This window comes from Gossypium hirsutum, chromosome A02 (assembly GCF_007990345.1).
Source record: "Gossypium hirsutum isolate 1008001.06 chromosome A02, Gossypium_hirsutum_v2.1, whole genome shotgun sequence".
In the NCBI taxonomy this organism is placed as follows: domain Eukaryota; kingdom Viridiplantae; phylum Streptophyta; class Magnoliopsida; order Malvales; family Malvaceae; genus Gossypium; species Gossypium hirsutum.
In genome coordinates, this window is record NC_053425.1 from 6,969,086 (window position 1) to 6,990,766 (window position 21,681).

Below are 21,681 nucleotides of genomic sequence, written 5' to 3' on the forward strand. Positions count from 1 at the left end.
TAGAGCATATAAATTAGAAAAATATAGATTTGAAAACTTTTTCAAAACAAAACAAGAAAATAAATTAACTTTCTTTAAAAAATTTTAAAATATAAATTTTGAATTTTAAAATTTATTTTGAAATTTTTTTGTAATTTTTGTTGAGAGATAAATCAATTTGTTCTTTTTCAAAATTTATAAGAACCAAAGAACTATTTACACCAATCTGTTGTTTGAATTATTCAAATTGTAAAATTCAGCTCAACTCGAACTCGAACTCGAGACTTAAATTACTTATTCGAGTTGACTCGAAAAAATTGAATAACTTAAAATTCAATTTTTTTTATACTTTTTTCAAATCGAATTGTATTTTACTCACCCCAACAATGCTGATATGAAAAAATAATAATGAGATAGTTGTAGTTTGAATATCTATCTAAATCATAATTTGAAGAGTTATGGTATATTATAAATAAAATTAAACAAAAATTGTGTCCAAGTTGTGGATAAATTTAATCAATTTGTATTTAACTTGTGGATAATTAAATTTAAACAAAGACGCTGGAGTGATGGTTTTTATAAGACACTCGTTTGATACATCCCAATATTTAACAAAAAAAACCAAGACGGATTGAATGAAAAACCCAATCCCTAAATCAACTGTAGTCATTTAAATTCCAAGTTCTACAAAGACGGTGGAGGGATAATTCTTATAATACACTCGTTTGATACGGATTCAAGTTGTGGTAGCCTCATCTACTATCCCAAATATTTAACCAAAAAAAAAACCAAGACGGATTGAATGAAAAACTCAATCCCTAAATCAACTGTAGTCATTTAAATTCCAAGTTCAACTAAAAAAAACTTTGGGTGAGAGTTTTTAGTACTCCAAAACCCCTTAAATCTATGAACTGGATAAAAGGATTCAACTTTATGTTCAAATGATATTGAAAAAAAACCCAGAAAAACTCGGTAGAATGAGGCTAATAAGTTCTTAGTTTGAGAGCAAAGCTAAACTTTTTGAGTAGGTCTCACAGCTATTACTTCATAATAGATCAAAAGTTTGTTGAACGTTGATCAACATAATATCATATAGTAATTGATAGAAAAATAACACGAAAAGATCCAAACCCGAACCTCAGTTCACTAAAAACTCTCCAATGTATCATAGTAATAACTCTGCAACGGATAAATGAACTCTGCAAGTAAGATTCATTTCATAGTTGCATTTTCCAGCAAGTTAAGCAATTAAACCACATAAAACAGTCAGTGCAAAGTTTCCACCTATGATAAGAATCTCAATGCTGCTAAAAAGAGTCAACCTATAGCAAGTTTTAGATCATAAGAAAGAATTCAATCCAACAATAAAAAGAAAACTGGCTCGATCGAATATGTTATGTTCTACAACTAGCTCGATTTGATTTATATTTGCCTCTTACTGCGAATTCGAGTTTTTCTTCATACAGCTTCAACAGCTCCGGAGCTTTGTCTTTATATTTGTTAACAAACCTTTGAACAAACACCTTTTCTGAAGTTCCAAACATGACTGAAAATCTCCAGTCCTTAATCAAACCTTTCGACAACAACTCTTGAGCAAACAAAGCCCTCGGAACAATCAGTTTCTCCAAGCTCCGAGAGACAATAGTCGGATGATTAGCAATGATCAAGGATTCAAACCCCATTTCGTTCACTAAGAAATCCATGATGGCTGTGATCTTCTCTTTCGACGGATCCAAAACACCAGGAAACTTTCGAAAAGCTTTCCAAATCTCTTCATCAGACCAACCCCATTTCTTATAAACATCAAACTTACCCTCCATTGCAGATTTGCTCACTTTTCTAAACAAAATGACAGCATGAAGGAACTTAAGCAACAATGGATTAAACCCCATTTCCTTAACATCCTTAACAATCTCCTTAAACCGATCCGGCAACATAATGAAAGACCGCGAATGGTAATTAAACATCGTTCTGATACTCGATTCCGGCACTCCATTATCCAGCAAAGTTTTAACATTAGGCAACATATAAACATCAAAGTTACAAGGGATTAGAAATGGATTCCTTCTTAAAGCTATAATTGCCTTTGAATCAGATTGGAGAAAACTGCTAAGTTGATTGAAAGAAGGGATTATCAGTTTCTTCAAGCTATGAGAAAAAAGCCTGGGGTTATGAAGCAAGAGCTTGGAAATATCACGGTTTGCTCCACCTTTAGATTGAAAGAAGTGGATTTTGGGCAAAAGGGTTTTCTCGAGATCGGAACGGAGCAAATGTGGTCGGACCTCGATGATTTTTCGGATCTGGGTGTCGGAAAACCCGTATTTTTCTAAGAACGCGATGACGGCATCGGCCTTTTTTGGGGTTTTGAAATGGACGCACTTAGAGGCTCTGAGAGCGGATTCCGGTGAGAAGCCGAGGTTGTTTGTGAGGTAAGAGACGGTAAAAGATCGAGATTGGTCGAGTGAGACATTGGAGAAGGGTCGAATTGTGAAGAAGAGTGATGGGTTGTTTGAGAAGGGACTGTTCGTGACATTGTATAAAAGCTTAAAGAAATCGATGATATTTTTGCTGTAAGGATTGAACATTATCGGACATTGAAATGAAATCAAGCTTAGATAAAGAAAAAGGAAACTTACGCTGATAAAGCTTTCAACTTTGAACCTTGAAATGAAACACAGACAAGGGAGGTCACTCTTCAAATTTCAGGGTTTTTACAGTAAACCCAAAGCTTCAAAGTTTATGACCGACTTCCGGGTCGACCCGAAATCGAAAATTGTTCGAGTCTGTTTATCCAACGCCAAGGCTGGGTTAGGATTAAAAAACCATTTTTATTAGGTTCCATATATATTAGGCTTAATTACATTCCAAATTTTAAATTTATCATTTAAATCCAAATTTTCTAAGTAAGTCCTTATTCTTCAAAGTATTTGTATTATGTACCCATCCCATAATCAACTTAAATTTATCCTGTTAGAAAATATATATACATTTACAAATTAATCTATATGTTTTTTTTTAGAAAGAAAATGAAACAATCTAATTACATAAAACTAAGCCAATCCCCTCAAGGAGAGTCGTCAAACAGTGGTAATCCTCCCTCTTATCGTGGACCATTTTGGTCGGACCGTCAGTATCATTATTATCCTTTCTAGAGATAGGCTATAAACTCTAATGTCTTACCTTTTGTCAAAAGTTGATGAATTATCTTGATCAAAACGAAATTAGAACCATTTGAAGAACTGTCCTTAATCCCAAATATTACACTATCATAACCCCAATCCAATAAAAGTATCAAACCATCTAAGATGTCTCATAATTCAACATCAAGTACGAAATAACTCCGCAAATATTTATTGTAACCTAAAATACACCCTCCATTTCTATCGCGTACTATTCCCTCAACTACAGCAAAATCGGCTTAAATTCTAATAGTACCATCAGTATTCAAACTGACCCTATTGCCTCCTAAACATGAAAATGAATTTGACCTGGGCGATATTGCCTTATTAAGAGAGGCATGCTGTTTTGCCCAAGCATAAGACACGTTGACAATTTCAATATCGCAAAGTTTTTAGCTTCCCTAAATTTCTTTTAAATCTTACCTCAACCCCTTTATAAAAGAAAGTCAAAAACCTAATCAATACAACAATACTTTGAACATCAATACATTATAACCCCATATTTTATAATTAATTCAAACAAAAATTACCAAAAAGGGTGTATAAGTCAAAAGTTTTTCAATGTGTGATTAAAAATTTATCAGATAGAACAGTAATTGATAGAAAAATAACAGGAAAAAAAATCCAAACCCAAACTTTGGTTTAATAAAAACTCTCCAATGAATCATATAAATTCTCTAATAGTAAGAGCAGTAGTTTGTTTTGATGGGAGAGAATTCATTTTCATTTCACCATTTCAACCCAGAAAACAATAAAGATTCATCAATGAACTTAAATGTAGCGCAAGAACTAAGGACACAAGTAAATTTGTCCTAAAATGAACCACCCTCCAAATATTAAGGGTTCCCAACAGAGCTTTCCAACTTCTCAGCGATCCTTTCTGCTTCTTTGATGATTCCCCCAGTGTCTAAGTCCTACTTTCGTTCTTCTTCTTCTTTTTTTTTTTTTTTTGAAATTAAACCTAGTATTAAAGCAATGATTTGATCATAGTTTGACTTTCTTTTTAGGTCTTTTCAATGTACATTCATGATCCTCCACCACCTGCAATAGTTAAAGCTTCTCATTTGATCAGTTAATAATGGAATGCAGGGCAAAAACATATGGTTGGCAAAATATAAATGTACCTTCTTCATTTTGTTCTTCTTTTTTTTATTCTTTTTGTTCCTGTTCTTGTTCTTGTTCGTATCTTTCTTAGGTTCGGGAATTCCCGACTTAGCTTCTTCCAACGAGTCCTGCGAAATTGATGGACTGGTAACAAATTGAGAGGCAAAAAACACCTCGAGAGTTTTGCGTGTAAATGATTAGAAAATGGCAGAATCAAAGTACCTCAGAGTCACCGAATGAATCTACGTGTCGAACCCTAGTTCCAGAACTCGAAGCCCCACCTACACATAAACAGAAAAACGGATATCAGAGAAAGAAGGAAAAGGAATTACAAACTAAGGCTGCGCAGTGAGGTAACTCGCTAAACTGTCATCTTTTTACCAGAGACTTTATTTTTTCCTAAAAGACCTCGACACATGTACAAACAGATGTATAGAGATATGATCCTCTAAATACGTTCTAAAGCAGATTCTATAAGCATATGAAAACAACTAGAACCCTAAAGATGAACTTGTTAGGTAACTTGCTGAATTGCAATCTATGTTACCGGACTTTTTAATTTTTCTAAACTACTAGTATTCGGACATGAGAATAGGGATATGATCCTCCAAATATATAATTAAAAAATATATATAGAAAGTTTTAGCAACTGGATTTCTTATAAGATTCAAAAAATTGTGATTATATGACCTGTGATCTCTCTTCCTTTCATGTTCCAAAATCAAATAAACCAACAGCTTCTCTTCCCATGAAAACAACTAATACAAACACAAATAAAACTAAATCCACGTCCAAGCAATTTAGAGTCCATTTGACACTTAAACTAAGCTAAAAAAAGGGTCAAATTTTAGCACACAAATAATCTTTCTATGAACTAGATCAGATATGTGATGCAAAATTAAGCAAAAATTCCAAAAAAAAAATCATATTAAAGAAAACCAAACTAAGATTAAAAGTAGAGAAGAAAAAGAAATGAATAAAAGAGTACTTTGAAAGACGGTAGCTTTAGCGTTATTGACAGCCAATTCAAGGAGTTGAGGATTAATGGAAGACAAGCCGTTGGGATCTTGGAGTTTCCTTTCGAGGAACTTAGCCAAAGCAGCAGCTTTATTAGTTGTTAAAGGTCCTCCTGGATGAGCCAATCTGCAATCATAATTACAACTCAGTGAAAAATAAAAAATAAATTTGAATCAAATTCGAAATTAGATAATAAAAAAAGGGGACCCTAAACCTAACCCTAACCTGGGTTTGGAAAGGGAGGGAGGAGGGAGAGGAGCAAATTTGCTCCCTCGAAGTGCTTTCCTTTCTTCTTCGCTTAGTTCTTCTTTATCTTTTTTCACCATCGTTATTCTCTGATTCTATCTCTTTCTTGATAAGACACCATTAAAGAAAAAATCAAGTTCAAAACTTCAAAAAGCCTCTGCCTTTCTTAAAAAATAACCTTTCTTTGACTTGGCGGCTCAATACTTGTTTTTTTATTTTAATTATTGATAAAATAATTATGGGTAAACAACTAAAATAGTCACTTTTATTTATTTCAGTTTATATTTTAGTTATTTATGTTTGAAATGTTACGTTTTAGTCACTGAACTGTTAATTAATATTAACAGTGTAATAGTAAGCTGACGTGACACTTTAAATCATCATTTTAAACAAAAATTTTAGGTTAATTTATACAACCGGTCTCTATATTTTTTCGTTTTAAGTAATTTAATTTTTTATTTTATGTTCTTTTAACTTTTTTTTCATTCTCTTCTGCTTCTCCCCCTGTTTTGCTCCCTTCTTCATTTTTAACGTAGTTTTTCTATATTTTTCATTTGTTAAAACTAGTCATTATACTTTTATTTATTTTAAACAATTTAATTTTTTGAGTGACGCAAGCTTGTGGACTAATTTTAACAAATAAAAAATATAGAAAAACTACGTTAATAGAAATGAAGAAGGGAGTAAAATAGAGGAAAAGCAAAAGAGAATGGAAAATAAAGAAAAAATTTTAAAAGAACATAAAAGAAATAAAAAAATATATATAGGGATCAATTGTAGAATTTAACCTAAAATTTTTATTGAAAATGATGATTTAACGTGCCACATCAACTTACCGTTACACCGTTAATAACAATTAATGACTCAGTGATTAAAATATTACAACACAATAATATAAAAGATTAAAAGATAACATTTTAAACATAATGACTAAAATGTAACATGAGGCAAACAAAGTGAATATTTTGATAGTTTATTTTTTTTAATTAAATATATTGGTAAGGTTTTTAATTAAATTTATAGTTAGATTAGATTTTTTTTTAGACGAAAGCTTTCTAAATTCTTACATAAAAAAATTAAAAAAAAAAAGCATTTCACCGGGAAAGCCCATTGACCACCGGGAAAACCCTTTGATCACCATTTAACGTTCAGATATCAAGAAACAGAACGTGGGGGCTTGGGTTTTTTACACCTTTGCCCAGTTTTTGCCGCCTTTCTTTCAGTTACAACAATTCCATTCAAATGCCCCCGCCGGAAACTATAGTTTAACGGTCATATTTCAAGAACCATTACTTTCATCTCAAGCACCCTTCTCCTATTTATATACACCGGACATTTATCTCAAGAAAGCAGCATTCCCAGTTTCAAGCAAATACAGAAAATAATTTGTTGTTATTAAAAACGATAAGATGATGGAGCTTCTCAGCCGTGATGATTTTAAGGACACAAAGATTGATCCCAATTGGGGTCCTTTTGATTACTTGTTGCACGTAGTCCATGTTGACCAACAGAAATTTCAGAAAAGCCACAATGCACCCCCACCACCTGAAATCCTTTGCAAACAATACCATACGGGTTTCAAGCTGAGGTTTAAGTTCAACAACAGCGTTGGACTGAAAAGGAAACGCAATCTCAAAGCTGTAGAAGAGGAAGACGATGGCGATTGGGTAGCACCAAAACTGAAGCCGAAGAGAAGTAAGAAGCAAGAGAAATCCGTTTGCCCAATCCCACCATCAGACTTGCCTCCCAAATTCAGACAACTTATAGTTGAAGAGATGGGAGGTAGGGATTTGGTTCTGGTCATACAAAAGACCATCTTTTTCTCCGACATAAACCCTACTGCCAGTCGTTTCTCCATACCCTTCTCGCAAGTCAAAACTCATGACTTTCTCAACGAGGCAGAGGCTAAAGAGTTAGATGACAAAAACCCCATGCAGGTGTGGTTGTTAGACCCATCCATGAAGGGAACGAGCATTACCTTGAACAAGTGGGTTATGGGGTCAAGTTCGCTCTATGTCCTCACTAACACGTGGAACCCTATTGTGAAGAACAACCAACTCAAGAAAGGCGATACGGTCCAGCTCTGGTCTTTCCGGATGAATTCCCTGCTGTGCTTCGCACTCTTAAAGCTCTAGCTTCCGATCATATTTGCGTAGGGTTTTGACTTGTTAGTATTCTGTTTTGTTTTCATTGATTAATAGTCTTTTATTATCACCAAGCATGTTTGGTGGTTAATACTTATTGAAGTTGCATTTTACTAGTTTTTTTTCTCGATATAGTTGAAAATTCACTCAAACTGTATGATATATATATTGCTTCTTCTATATAGTGTTAAATCGAATATGGACAACCATCCATAAGTTTTAGAGGATGCTCATTTTGATATTAATTTGCTCAACAAAGTATAGGAGCTAAGTATTGTTGCAGTCATAAGCGTGATTGGGAAGGGTAGAGACATCAGTGGCAAAAGATTCCATATTCATATCTCCAAATGCCTCAAACATTGAGTTTGTGTTGTGTAGCGACAAGCTCTAATGTATTTACATCTGCCCTTGCGTCCATCTAATCTACCATATCATGTACCCAAAAAAAATATTGTATTTATCATGAGTGATATCTGTATCTATATATCTATCTATTTTTAGTTTTTTTATATATCTTAACTATTAAAAGTGAATGACCAAAACATCTTTAAAATTTTAAAACTAACCTATCTATACATATATATATATCAATCTACTTCAAAATGAATAAATTTAAATATAATTTTTTAATTTATTTATTTAAAATTTAAATTATGTAGCTTTTGTATCAATACAGTCATGAAATTTACAGACTACACCGTGGGAAGTTAACAATATCAATGGTATCATCATCCCTGCCTCACTCACTTATCACCCCAACACTGCTGGAAACAGTTCACATAGAAAGTACATGATTTCCTAATCCCCCGACCCCCCGTTTCATCGAGTCGCGAGAATCAACTTCATGTTGGGAAGAAAACGAACAACCGAAACAAAGCGAAAGCACAACCGATGTTCTTTCTCTCCCTATAACTCCTGTCAAAAATTATGGCAAGCACAATAGCACAAAATATGTTCTCTAGGAACCTTAATCAACCACAAATCAACTAATGCAACCACAACAAAAATAAATAGAGACACCGGTATTTTACGTGGAAAACCCCTCTAAATTAAGGGTAAAAACCACGAGACTTTAAAGTCCGATCAAGAGCTCCACTATTATCAAATGTTCAACTACAAGATCACAATATCAAGCCTACAACAAGCATTCAACTCCAACAAGGCTAACAATATGTAATCTTTAGCAAAAGATAGAAAAATAAGAGAACATCACCAAAAAACGCAGCTGCTGAAAAATGGGTATTTCCGACGCTACAAGACTCGGATGAAAAATCCGACCGTACAAAGTCAAGAACACCTTATCGCCTAGCTGCTGTCCAAAAATCAGCTCAATCGAACCACGGATGGAACTTCGATCGAAGAGTTGATCACTGCTGCACCAAGCTTGAAAAACTGATTTTTCTATTCTCTTTTTCTCCAACGAGCTTCAATCTCACTCTCTTTCTCTCTAGATGTAATTGAGAATTTTGCTCTCAATTAAGAATGCTACCCACTCCCACGTTAAAAGGCCAAAAAATTGGCTTTTGACAAAACCAAAAAGAAGGCAAAACATTGTGGCAGAAAATATGGGTTTCCCACATAGTGGGATCCATACCCAACACTTCAAGCTGGATTTCTCTGCATGTTTGGATTAACAGGTGCAAGATCAGAGCTAAAGCACTTCTTGACAAATTTCATTGTGTTACATTAGCAAGATGTCCTTGGGGTACTGAAATTATTCACCATGAGAATCTTGTATGCCAAAAACAACTTCTGCTTGCTCCTTTCGGCTAACCCACATCCTGATATCGGCCAGCAGAACGGTTGGTTTAGATTCGAACATCTATATTTGAAGAAATATGATGTGTCTTCATTCTTCTCTATGATGAAGATATCGGTTAAGCACCCACGTTATATAATTTGATCATTTTAGTCACTGTCATTAAAACCACAAATAGAAAACTAACGTGGCAATTAAAAAGTCGGTATAATATTAAATTTTGTCCTCAATTTTTATATATTATATCAATTTAGTCATAATTTTAAAAATTTAACCCTTAAAATTTACAAATGGTCTCAATTTAAGTCTAATCATAAAAAAATCAAAGAAATGTATAAAAATACATAATATTTTCAAAAAAAAATTAAACTGTATATGATTATTTATATTAATATTAAATAAAATAAAAATCTATCACCTCATCCCTCTCCCCCACCGGACCCCCCCGAACAGTCTCTATCCCCCCTTCCTCCCCACCACCGTCCCTCTCTGCTGCTACTACTGTAAATTCACCCGGGACGAGAAAAAGCTAAACAAAAGAATATGTTTGAAATTCTTCCATAAGGTGATGCAATCTTCTACATTTATCAGGAATTGTGAAATCTATTTAGCTTACTAAAAGCCGAGAGTTAAATTTATTATTATATCAAATTTTTAATTGTCACGTTAGCTTGCCGTTTGTGATTTTAATAAGAGTGGCCAAAATGACTGAACTATGTAATATGTGCTTAAATTGTGAACTTTCTATTTTAGGTGCTTAAAATAAAAAAAATTATAGTTAAGTGACTATCTATGTAGTTTACTCATAAAATAAAGAAATGTGAGAGAGAAAAAAATACATAAGTGGTAGGGCTCACAATAAAAAAAAAAGATACAGCATCATGTCAGCATTTAACATGCCACGTGTAATTTCGTTGCAGTTTTAATAGCAAACAAGGATAAGTGACAAAATTATTATCAATTGAAACATCGGTGATTAAAATGTAAATTTAAACAAACAAAAAGGATTATTTTTATAGTTTACTCTTAACAAATAAAGGAGATAAGAATTTGGCTTCTCTTTATATATTGTTTATTTTTCAATATAAAAACAAAATATGGTTGTTGTTTTTTTTTTGGATTGAAAGGAAACCAAATTTTTATCTTTCCCAATATATTTTTTGGATTGTTGAAAATTGATCTGAAACGTTAAAAAAGTTTCTTCAATAATTGAGTCAATTTTAGAATTTTTTTTTTCTTTTTATTTGAATATAGCATTCTAAAATTTTAGGGGTTTTTTAGAATATCAAAATAAGTGTAAAAGTAAATTGCCAAAATAGATCTTTTTAATACTTATTATTTCTTAGCATTGCATTATGTTTAATATGGAAATTTAATTTATTTAATGTTATATCATGCTTTTCATAAAAAATTAATAATTATTTCCTAGTGTACAAAAAATACCAACTATACAAGAGAATTATCATAGAAATCCTAAGAGCAATGCATATCGAGAGCAGAATAAAAGGCCAGAAAACAGCTTCATGAACGAGGTTCGAGGTGAATATCGAATATGGATATGGATATGTGTCTAACAGGGATGTAAAACACGAGTTTCAAACAGGGGAGTACAGAGCATTCAGTAAAGTAATATAATCCTCCCCCATATCTTTACTTATAAACTTTAAGACAACAATAAACTAAAACAATTACAGGTCACATATTTCCTAGCAGATAATGGCCATCTACCATGGTGAAACCATTGGTTTGCAAGGGATGGATAAATTTTGCAGGAAAAAAAATGAAATTCTCTTAAATTTACAATGATGCCTATTTCTTTGGCCTAAATTTCTAAAAATAAAAATATGCAGGCAAAATGCATGAGGTCAATTCCAATGGTTGAATGAGATTTGATTTGATTCTGATTCGATTTGATTAATCGGTGTGAAGTATTGCAGTCTCTTTGGAACATTGGGGCCTTGGAATGTTGCCCACAAGACATGGGAGTCCAAATGCCACTGCAAAAACTCACCTCTCCTAGATAGTTCATCTGTAAATTATTTCGGACTAACCAAGCAAGAACCTGAAAACATCGCTCAGCGAGATAATGCCTTCTACACGGTTACTGCCAGCTTCCACGATAACAAGTCGCCTGACACCTGAAAATCAGGTTGGGTTAAAATACTGTCAGATGGGTTATACTTTTTTGGAATTGAACTACATGATTTATCTCGGAATATATTGCAATGCTACTTCACTTGTTCTAAAGGCCACCAAATCATTATCATTCTTCAAAAATAAAAAACAAAAGAAATATAATGGAGTTTGAGAGAGAGAAAGTTACCAGGGTTTGCCAATTGTTCCATCACTTTAAGCAATGTATCGGTATGCAAACACATCTGAAATCTTTGAGTTCTTGGCTCATAAGGACTGTTAGAATCTTGACCCAATTGCAATGCCTAACGAATAAATTGAGAAAAGGGTTAGGAAACGAGTTTCCTGCATTGTAAGAAATCAGTTTCAAACTAGTAGGATCAGCAGAATCCTTGTAGACGCAGTGTACATTAGCTCAAATATGGAAGCTACTCTTAAGTTTCATCAGGGGGTGAGTGTGTATATATATATCTAGACATGGATAATGTTCAACCTTTTCTAATCTTTTTCATATATTTGGAGAATTGAACCCTCATGCCTATACCTAAATAGGTGTTCGATACAAGTTTTGGACCCAAATACTCAGGGGAAATGAAAAGTCAAAGCAACATAAGGGACCGAGACAAAAAGAAGATTAAATAATAAATTTGGGGGTAATCATTTTTTGAGTAGATTGTACGGAGGAGAAGGGGGGCCAAGGCTTAACCCCATTTTGTCAACTCCGCTCTCTAAAACTTCCGCAACACATCCAAATTCCTAAACAAGAGAGAAGTTAAAACAGAAGTGATAACAGTAACCTGATAAACAGTCATTTCATTCAGATTATGTGTATGAACTCTGCCTTTCGCCAATGCCGTTATGTCACTGAAAAAAGAGACCAACAAAAAAATTATGAACTATCACCTTCAACCCAAGCTGATTGTAAGTTTGGCAAACTAGGAAGATAATCAATCAAGAACGACATGTTACCTCCGAGAATATATGTCCAGTAATGAGTCATTATCGTCAACTATAGGTATTGAACTTACTCGAGCTGTGAAAAAGAATGGAAAACTTATCATAACAATACATAAAACACACACACGCGCGCATATATATATGAGAAAATCTCTCATCAATTTGAGGTGGCCTCTTGAGGAATTAAACTTAACCTTACTCTCCTTATTCGTACTCTCTTTTACATCCATAAAATGTTGACAAAACAGGGTAGCATACCTTGAACTAGCATATTTAATGCTGAACTAAGAGAAGAAGTAGGTCTCAGCATCGCAAATGACCGACTGCTGGATTCTCCGATTCTTGGAACCCATGTACCCAGAGGGATAGCATAAATTGGTAATTGTAGCATGGGGAAAGAGCCAGAACAATGTTTGAAATATCTGCATACGCCTAGAAATCAAACTCCATTGGTTAGGGAGAAAGAAGACATTTACTTCCCGAAAAAGAAAAAGAAAAAAAAAAAAGGTTAACTGACAACACTATTAAAAGGCTCACATTTTAGTATTCCAGAGAGCGATGCAAGATGTAATAATTGGGGAAATGAACCATCTTCTAAGGATGAATGGATGACAGGAATTGTGGCAACTCCATTTTGCAAAAATTTCAAAGCTACATCCTTCAAATTATCACCTGGCCCAGCCTGTGTAACCAACAAGAAGGGTCAATAACACCACTCCTATACTGTCTCTCTCAAATGACATGGCACAAAGGAAATAAGAGGCGAGGCAGAAAGGCATGAACTAAAAATATGACAAAAGAGGAACCAAAAGGTATGACTTTTCCAAAACATCAAAGCAAAAAGAAAGCATAGTATGCAGTAAATAGGTATTGGCAACTAATGACCATATTACCCAAACAAAGAGAATGCTTTTGACTCATGGCTACCATAGCATAGAATAGCCATTCACAGGACAGTTACCTAATTCCAGCCCTCACTTTCAAGTTCCATTAAATACTTCAGGCTGAATTTTTCCTTTTTGGAATGTTTGCTAGATAATGTTCTAAAGAACTCGTGGTAGCTTCTTTTTTCTTTTTCGGGAATCTTGTTAGTTCATAATGACATTTTACTTCCCCAACACTACAACTATTGCTGCTATTCCATATCTAATCCCTAAAACATAGCATGAAGTTGTTTTCAAAAAAATATCTAGTTGTGGTGGTCACCAACCAGACATTGACTCACATTAATACTACATAACGCATGCTTATGTCTAAGCTAAAACATAAACATAAAAACATGAAAGAAGAAATGGCTCACTTCATTTGTACAAACAGAAAACAGACATGCAGGTGCATAAGAATCACATCCTTCATAAGTTATTATAAATGGCAAAGCACTAAAACACTAACAAAGATGAGATGTCTTGGAATCGGTCTCCCATGCCCATCAACTTGTCCGTTCCTGCGAGCCTTTCCCTCTTTCCAGGCAGAAATAGTGTGTGTTTCAAGCTCTTCCTCTGTCAAAGTTGATCCATGATTTCCAAGCTGCATAAGGGAAAGAGTATACATTAAGATAAATGCGCCAAATTTTTTTTTTAACAGCTATCAGACAACTATCTAGTTTAATATCAAGAAACTTGCTAGTAGTTCGAATCAGAAAAAAAGGAAAACTCTAAGTAGATTTTTGAAGACTTTCTAGCCCTACCAAAAAACTTGATTCAGCATTATGACATACCTGTCTTAGAATCAATATAAAATCTGAAGCACTAATAACTCCAACAAACTTCCCCTTGTAGAAGTCCCAAAGAGGAGCAACAGGGATACCCTGAAAATGGCTTGACTCAGAAGAGATATGTATCCAAGCTCTTTATCAGAAACAACCAAATAGGCTCTAAGAATGTAAGTAATGTCCATGGAGAAATCTAGATATATCTACAGCTAGAAAAGACTCTAAGCAGAAATGGTTAGCAAAGGAAAAGTACAGACATCTCCTCTCTATCTTTTGAAACATATATCTTAACCAACAAAAGATCAGGAACCACAAAGACATCCCCGAAAACATCAACTAAATTCTAACCTCCAAATGAACTAAATAGATACCTGCTCAGCCAGAATATGAAATGCTTGTTTTACAGGCAAATCAACAGCCAATGCAACAACCTGTAAGGCAGATCTATCTAAATTAGCAAAGTGAAAGTAATATGCCTGATCAGAGTTAAACACGCAGATATATGTGTGTATCGTGAAGGAGAGCCGATAGGAATGCAGCCAAACCTTGCCTGACTCAGGTAGTAACTCATAAACCGTATGTGCTGCCAAGAATGCAGATATTTGATACCGGGAGGCCCGTAAATCCTCTTCTGAAATCCTAGGTATTGTTTGGTTCAATATAACTGCAGGAATTTGATGCTGCATCGCAAAAAGGTACCAGAATCCATTTACATGAAAAAGTAAAAAGAAATTAAAAAAAAAAGTGTATTATTAATTGATTAATGAATGAATGAAAAAATAGATGAGCTGCACGCTGGGCAGTGAGCATGCATTAAGAACTAAAACAGAAGCACCAAAAAAACTACACTATGAACCCCCCCCCCAAAAAAAAGCTACAGTAGTTGTAAAGCCTAGCTAATCAGTGACAACTTAAATTATTAAAAAAGAATCATTAGTCCATTTGGCATTGCAATTGGAATTGCATTTCCATCTATATCCATCAGAGAAAAGAAAGTTCATACCCGCTTTTGCAATCATGATGATTCCACTTTTTATTGCAATTTTAATTCTCAATCACAATGCTAAACCAAGTTTAAAAACAAAAAATACTTAGGCAAAGCTTGTGTATAAATTTATATCATGAGACTATTATCTACTTGCACATTAGGAAGTATCTCTGAATGAGGTTGTACCTGAGAGACCTCTGCAGGTACAGGTAGAGTGTCAAAAGTGTTAACTATTCCATATTCGCCATTCCTGTGAGGTTGTTGTTCATCATGTCGCCACTCACCATCGACAAAAAACTTGTACTACATACAAGAGCCGACACAAATGAGCAAATAAATACAAAGGTCATCACTAAGCGATTAGGATTGACATGCTCTAGAAGTTGCTTGACAATAAAGGCACCCTAAGCTAAAAATCCATTCATTTCAACTAATAAAAATGGCACACCAATCATATAAGAGCGTTGAACAAATTAAATGTCAAATTTGGGTACATGTCCAAAATGGGTCCGATTCTCGAAGGGTTATATTCAAAAAGTTTGAATTTTCAATTCCTATAAAGCAAACTAACCAACCTCATGACTACCATGTGGTACGGCACAGACAGCTTTAAATACATTGGGGCAACCTTCAACCTGTGACATTCGCACGAGCTCAGTCCACCTTCAATTTCAAACGATTAACCATTAACCCAAACACTAATCATTCACCTAAATATCATAAAAAAATTTCATACCAATAGCATGTTAAAAGAAAGAGAGATATAATTGAATTATCACCCATTGAAAGAGCCAGATATAGAGACATCGTCACCACCATATGGCCATGTAAACTGAATAGGTAACAACACCATGCCGGCAGTGGACACTCTGCCGGCATCCCTCGCCGGATTCCTATCGGAACCAAACATTTGACAGTAGCCTTTTTAATTTTTTAAAAAAAATTCTTGGCAATCAACTCCTTTCTTAACAATTTTCTCTTCTTTCAATCACTGCAAATAAAGAAAATGAAAAATAAACACATATATATCAATAAAGCAACAATAATAACATCAAAGACTCACCTTTTACGTTGATTGTACGGACAAATCTTTAACATGATATTTTTCTGCTAACAGGAAAAAGCGAAATTGGAACTTACCAAACAATGTAAGCAAAAGGGTGTCGTTGAATTTGTGAGAAAAAAATTCTGTAAAATTATGTTAAACGTGAGAGTGAAATAAAAATCTATCTGAATCTAAAAAAGGGAATTCCAAAAAGAAGGAAAAAGTTTAAATTGGTGTAGAATTTATTGAAATGTGGGTGTAAAGATCGAAGATTGGGGGTTAGGGATATGATCGAATCTGTTTTCTTTTATATAATAAAAAATGATTTTTATTAATAATAAAAATTTGCAAACCCTAATAAAGCAAGGAAAAGATGAAAGCTTTGAAAGGGACGTTGAAGGGTAAATTATCGTCGTTGTCTTCGGGTAAAAATATTAGGAGGAGATTTCGAAGCTGAAAATGAAAGGGATTTTTTATTATTATTTTGTTTGAATTTGATTTGTCAAAATAATATTAATTGAGCTCATAAGTTAATTGTTTTTTTGTTTTGAAATAATATTTTTTAGGAATAAAGTCTTATTCCACCTTTTCAATTTTATAAATAATTTATTTTAACTTTTAATTTTATTTTTTATCTCTTTTAATCTTTAAATTTATATTATTTATCAAAGTATTTAAATTGAATGAAAAAGTTATCGACTACTTTGTTAACATGACATTGAGAGGCGAAATTAAAGGGCTGATATGGCCCCGCAAAATTTTCATTTAAGCCTTTTGAAATTTTTAAAATTTTAAATTAGTAAAGGTAAAATTATACGTTGACTCATTAAAAATGATAAAAATTTGATTTAATCCCTTAAAAATTATAAATGTAGAGTTTAATTGTGTTTTTACTATTGTGAAATTATAATTTAATTTCGACCCCTTAAAAGAAAATTTTAGATTCGTCCATGATGACATACACGTAGATTTTCATGTAGATGTCACATTAACAATTAATTGACCTTAAATTATTTAAAAAATTAAAAAATATTTTAAAAAATAAAATTTATTTAAATTATTTAAAATTTTAAAAAAATATAAAATATATTTTTAAAATTTTTAACATTAAAAAATTAATAAATTGCTAATAAGCATGTACATAGATGCCATATTTTTCATTTATTTTGAGGTAATTTAATAAATAATACAAGTTAAAAAAATTAGAAGAAACGAAATTTTAAATAGAGGGCTAAAATTATATTTTTTTGTAAAATTAACAATCCGAATAAGTCATGTCTTTTTTTAAAAGGGTTGACAAGATTCAAACCAATATCATCTAACTATAAGACGAGATTTAATTATTGTTTCCTGAGTTACCCAAGGATTGAATTCGTTATTAGTGCCGATGGAAGACTCGAGTACAATTTTTTTCTATTAATATAATATTTAAGTCGTTATACGCTTTGCATATTTAGAATTTAATTCGTCTATTTTTACTCTTAAGAGTTTAGTCCCTTTATTTTTATTTCTAGGAATTTAATCCATTTATTTTTTAAATAATTCAAGTTCAATTGTCAATTGAGTTAAAATTCTTTTGTTAAATTCACTTGTGTGACATTTCGAAATTAAAAAAAAAAACTCAATTGTTAGTCATGTAACAAAAAAAATGACGTTATAATGGACCTAAATTTAGTAAAATAATTTTAAAAAGGTTAACAATTCAATTTACATTTGTAAATCTAAAAACTAGAATGACTAAATTTCTTGAAATAGAAAAAAATGAAAGGACTAAATTTCAAATGTATAAATAGTACATAGACTTAAAGCAAATTTTAACCAAATTTTTGTCACTTCACCGTACTAATCCTATTCGTAAACTTCTTGTTTTCCTAGTATATTTTTTAAAATGTTAAAATATATTATTACTCATTTTACTTTATAGAATTTGAGTTTTAGTCCATAATACTTTAAAAGTTAAAAATTCAATAATTTTAAATTTAAAAATCTTAATCCAATCATTATCATTATTGGTAGTTCATGTCAAAATTTTATCAACTTAACATGTTGTTTTACATCAATCGTATCACGCCATATGAGAGTAGTCTAATTAATATGTGAAGTTGACAAAAAGAGTTAATATTTAGTACACTAGCAATGTCCTTTTTTATTCCACAAATAATCTTAAAAATTGTCATATGTCCTTTTATATATATATTTTAATATTTTATTATACTAAAGACACTTGTCATCGTCCTAACATTCAGCAGTGAAGTCAAAATTATTTTTGAATCGAAATTAAGTTATAAATTTTAATAAAAGTTAAAATGCAGTTTTACTATTGACTAACTAATATCTTTATAACTTTTTTAAAATACTAAATTAAAATTTTAATAATTTTGTGGGGGCCAAAGTACATTTTTATCATTACTTATTTATAAATTTTAAAGGGCAAAGAATGTAATTTTCTAATTTTAGGGAGGGGGCTAAGGCACTACCTACCCCTACATCCTTGCTAACACTGTTTGTGGAGTCTAAGAATTACAGTGACAATGTACCAAATATTTGCCCAAGTGGTTAATGGTGGCACTTTTTAATTGATATAATTTCAAATTCAACCCTCCATCTTTTATATGTTTTGTTGATTTGACTTTAATTTTGTATAAAAATTATAACAATTTAAATTAATTTTAAATTTTAGAAAAAAATTTAAAATTAAAAAAACACATAGAAAATTCTAAAATTTTAAAAAAATAGATAAAATTTATAAGTAAATAAAGTGGGAGAAATGAGGGGAAATTGTTTTTCGTTATAAGAAAAAAAAGATTTAGAATAAAATTTGTTTTCACAATTTGGGTTTTTTTTAATTGAATTAAAATTTTGAATTGAGTTTTAAAAAAATTGTGGTATATCTTATTTTATTTTTGCTAATAAATGGCATTAAAGTCAATTTCATAAGTTTTTGCAATATCAATTCTTGAAGAAGTTCTTTAACATGGAATTCGACTTGAAGATATTACTAATTTGGTTTCAAAAAAACACTAAAGAAGCTTGTAATGATTTAACTTTTTTTTAGTTCTGTTTTGTTTTTAATTTGTTATTAGATCTATTGAATAATCATTTTTCATTTTTATGTCTCAATATTGAACGGTTTTTAGCTTTACTGTAATAGAATCTTAAATTGTCTTGTATGAACATTAGTTTTTAATCATATTTAAGCTTTATATCACATGAATATGATGCTAAGATATTGAAATTGATCTATTTTGTTTATGTGTTGTCATAATTTTATGGAAATGCTGAAGATTTATTGTTAAAATAACCTGAATTTTTACATAGATATTTTCTTTTTTAATTTTTTATAATCTTTATATACAACTGGGGCCAAATTGATAGAAAGTATAAATGTTAGAACTAAAATTATTATTATACCAACCAAAAAAATGCCACAATTAGTAGCATTTGGGTATCTTAAAAACACAATTTCAAAAATATTAGTAATCAAAATTTAACTTTTTTTATTAATGACTAAAATATTTTTTTTACCTATAATTAAGTGACTAATAATATAATTTACACAGTATTTATATCAATACTAATCCTAAAAATTATTTTTCTTTAAAGATAACATTTATTCCACAAAAAAAGGTTAAAGAAATCTCAAGAACTCCATGTTAAAGATTGTTCTAGCTTCGCCCCTGCTTGTAAGACATTTGACAACATCCTAATTCTACTTATGGAGTCTAAAAACTCCTCTGGCAGTGTACAAAATATTTTCCCTCAAGGGATATTTAGAAAATAAATAAAAATTAAATAAATGGGACCCGTGATGGTTTATCTCTTTGAGTTAAAAATTTCACTACTAGTGTATCAAATAATTATATAATTTAATATCATAATACTGAAATCTTTAAATAAATTAGCGTCGCAATAAATCGAACCTCATAACAAACTCATGATACAAATTCAGCCAGGAGTTTAAATATAACTAGAAATTCTATCACATGTTATGTGTTTGGAAACTACATTCTTGGAGCATAAATGTCAAATTAAATCCAACCTTATGCAAAATTTTTATTGGTTTTTAATAAAAAAGGTTAAAGCACCATCAAATAATATAGCTTATTTTAATTATAAAATGACATTTTTGTAATTTTCTTGACTGGATTAGTACCCGGTTGACTCGTGACACCAATTCAAGCAATGGCTTAAATAATACAATTGATGGAGGTAATAAAATAAACATAATAGAATTAATAGTAAATATTATATTAAAATAAAGTTTTGTTTTAATGGTAAATAATGTTTTAGCTATATAAATAGCACAAGTTCAAATTCAACCTCATGCACAATATTTATTGGTTTATTAATAGAAAGACTAAAATACCATTGAATAATATATTTTATTTTAATTAAAAAATAACATTTTTGTAATTTTCCTAATTGAAATGGTGCTCTATTGATTCGTGACACCAACTCATACAAGAGCCTAAATAATAGTAAATATAGATATGTACAATTGATAGAGGTAATAAAATATGCATAACATAATTAAAATGTAAATATTATATTGATATAAAGTTTTGGTTTAGTGGTAAAGTTAAATTTTTTTTATTTATGTTACTAGTAAGGGTCCAAATCCAGCCTCATGTAAAAAAAATTTAAGTTAAAAAAAAGATAAAAATATTCTCAAATAATATAATATTTTTATAAAAATAATATAACTGATTTTTTTATTTACGAAAGGACATTTTCGTAGTTTCTCTAACTAAGTTGGTGCCCAGTTAACTCGTAACACCAACTCAGTTAAGTAATTAAATAATAGTATAGATAACAAATATGTTCAGTTTTTCACCTGCTCGTTCTATGTTCTGTTACAACGAGCTTGTTTTTTTTGCTTAGGCCATCATTTTAGGCCTTGTATAGGTTTCAATTCAATTGAACTCGATCCATTAGCATGGCATATTTGACAAAAAAGAATCATGAATCGACTTAAATACTAAGCCTCCCAATCGAATACCTTGATGTGGTATGACAAACACGAAAGTCTTTTGTCTCTTGGTAATTGAAGTGTTATTTTTTAGAGATATATGTTTGATTTATTCAAAGGAGTATTTCAAGTTGTTGGCGATCTTGTTTATGAAGGTTATTGTGATAAATACTGAAGATAGTTAATGGATAAAATCAACCTTTAAAGAAGCATTTCAAGCCTATCAAAACTTTTATTGCTAATCACATTAGACAACCTATAACTAGGTTGTTGATCGACACTATTCTTCATTAGTATGGGGTGTCTTTAACATGCCCTCCTTTATGGATTTGTTATGGATAGATTTATGTAAAGGTGTGCATGGGCCGGGTCAGGCTCAACTAAAATTTTAGGTCCGTTTGTTAGGCCCTGGCCCGAAAAATGTGCCTAAAATTTTGCCCAAGCCCTTCC

At 31.7% G+C, this 21,681-nt stretch overlaps 3 protein-coding genes across 8 annotated transcripts; all 3 read right to left on the reverse strand.

Annotated features, from left to right (window-relative positions):
• Positions 1-1,219: 1,219 nt before the first annotated feature.
• Positions 1,220-2,564, reverse strand: LOC107938282 (transcription termination factor MTERF6, chloroplastic/mitochondrial). Its single transcript, XM_041083157.1, has 2 exons — positions 1,444-2,564; positions 1,220-1,301 (listed from the first exon to the last, which is right to left on the reverse strand). Exons 1-2 carry the CDS (start codon positions 2,562-2,564, stop codon positions 1,220-1,222), a joined length of 1,203 nt encoding a protein of 400 aa, XP_040939091.1.
• A 1,235-nt stretch (positions 2,565-3,799) lies between these two features.
• Positions 3,800-5,748, reverse strand: LOC107938284 (uncharacterized). Of its 2 annotated transcripts, none has more exons than XM_016871379.2 (5): positions 5,505-5,748; positions 5,251-5,405; positions 4,485-4,543; positions 4,283-4,390; positions 3,800-4,199 (listed from the first exon to the last, which is right to left on the reverse strand). In XM_016871379.2, the coding sequence occupies exons 1-5, from the start codon at positions 5,603-5,605 to the stop codon at positions 4,143-4,145; spliced, it is 480 nt and encodes a 159-aa protein (XP_016726868.1). In that variant the 5' UTR covers positions 5,606-5,748; the 3' UTR covers positions 3,800-4,142. The 2 variants fall into 2 exon arrangements, with proteins under 2 accessions (XP_016726868.1, XP_016726869.1); XM_016871380.2 differs by having other exon boundaries at positions 3,800-4,214; positions 5,505-5,726.
• Positions 5,749-10,968: 5,220 nt separating this feature from the next.
• On the reverse strand, positions 10,969-16,621 carry LOC107938296 (sucrose nonfermenting 4-like protein). Of its 5 annotated transcripts, none has more exons than XM_016871390.2 (14): positions 16,358-16,619; positions 15,997-16,208; positions 15,793-15,880; positions 15,404-15,520; positions 14,775-14,909; positions 14,601-14,660; positions 14,236-14,325; positions 13,911-14,045; positions 13,056-13,200; positions 12,777-12,950; positions 12,531-12,594; positions 12,359-12,425; positions 11,752-11,866; positions 10,969-11,566 (listed from the first exon to the last, which is right to left on the reverse strand). In XM_016871390.2, exons 2-14 carry the CDS (start codon positions 16,125-16,127, stop codon positions 11,475-11,477), a joined length of 1,413 nt encoding a protein of 470 aa, XP_016726879.1. In that variant the 5' UTR covers positions 16,128-16,208; positions 16,358-16,619; the 3' UTR covers positions 10,969-11,474. The 5 variants fall into 5 exon arrangements, with proteins under 5 accessions (XP_016726879.1, XP_016726880.1, XP_016726882.1 ...); XM_016871391.2 differs by having other exon boundaries at positions 16,281-16,619; XM_016871393.2 differs by having other exon boundaries at positions 15,793-15,852; positions 15,954-16,208; positions 16,358-16,617.
• Positions 16,622-21,681: the final 5,060 nt, after the last annotated feature.

Coding starts and splice junctions, on each gene's coding strand:
- LOC107938282 (XM_041083157.1), bottom strand. CDS start 2,564: ATGTTCAATCCTTACAGCAAAAATATCATCGATTTCTTTAAGCTTTTA. Junction 1,302..1,443: donor GCTCCGGAGCTGTTGAAGCT/GTATGAAGAAAA, acceptor AACTTGCTATAG/GTTGACTCTTTTTAGCAGCA.
- LOC107938284 (XM_016871379.2), bottom strand. CDS start 5,605: ATGGTGAAAAAAGATAAAGAAGAACTAAGCGAAGAAGAAAGGAAAGCA. Junction 4,544..5,250: donor TAAAGCTACCGTCTTTCAAA/GTACTCTTTTAT, acceptor GTTTATGTGTAG/GTGGGGCTTCGAGTTCTGGA. Junction 4,200..4,282: donor AGAAGAACAAAATGAAGAAG/GTACATTTATAT, acceptor TAACTATTGCAG/GTGGTGGAGGATCATGAATG.
- LOC107938296 (XM_016871390.2), bottom strand. CDS start 16,127: ATGTTTGGTTCCGATAGGAATCCGGCGAGGGATGCCGGCAGAGTGTCC. Junction 15,521..15,792: donor TACCACATGGTAGTCATGAG/GTTGGTTAGTTT, acceptor TCTTGTATGTAG/TACAAGTTTTTTGTCGATGG. Junction 14,046..14,235: donor TTATATTGATTCTAAGACAG/GTATGTCATAAT, acceptor TCCCTTATGCAG/CTTGGAAATCATGGATCAAC.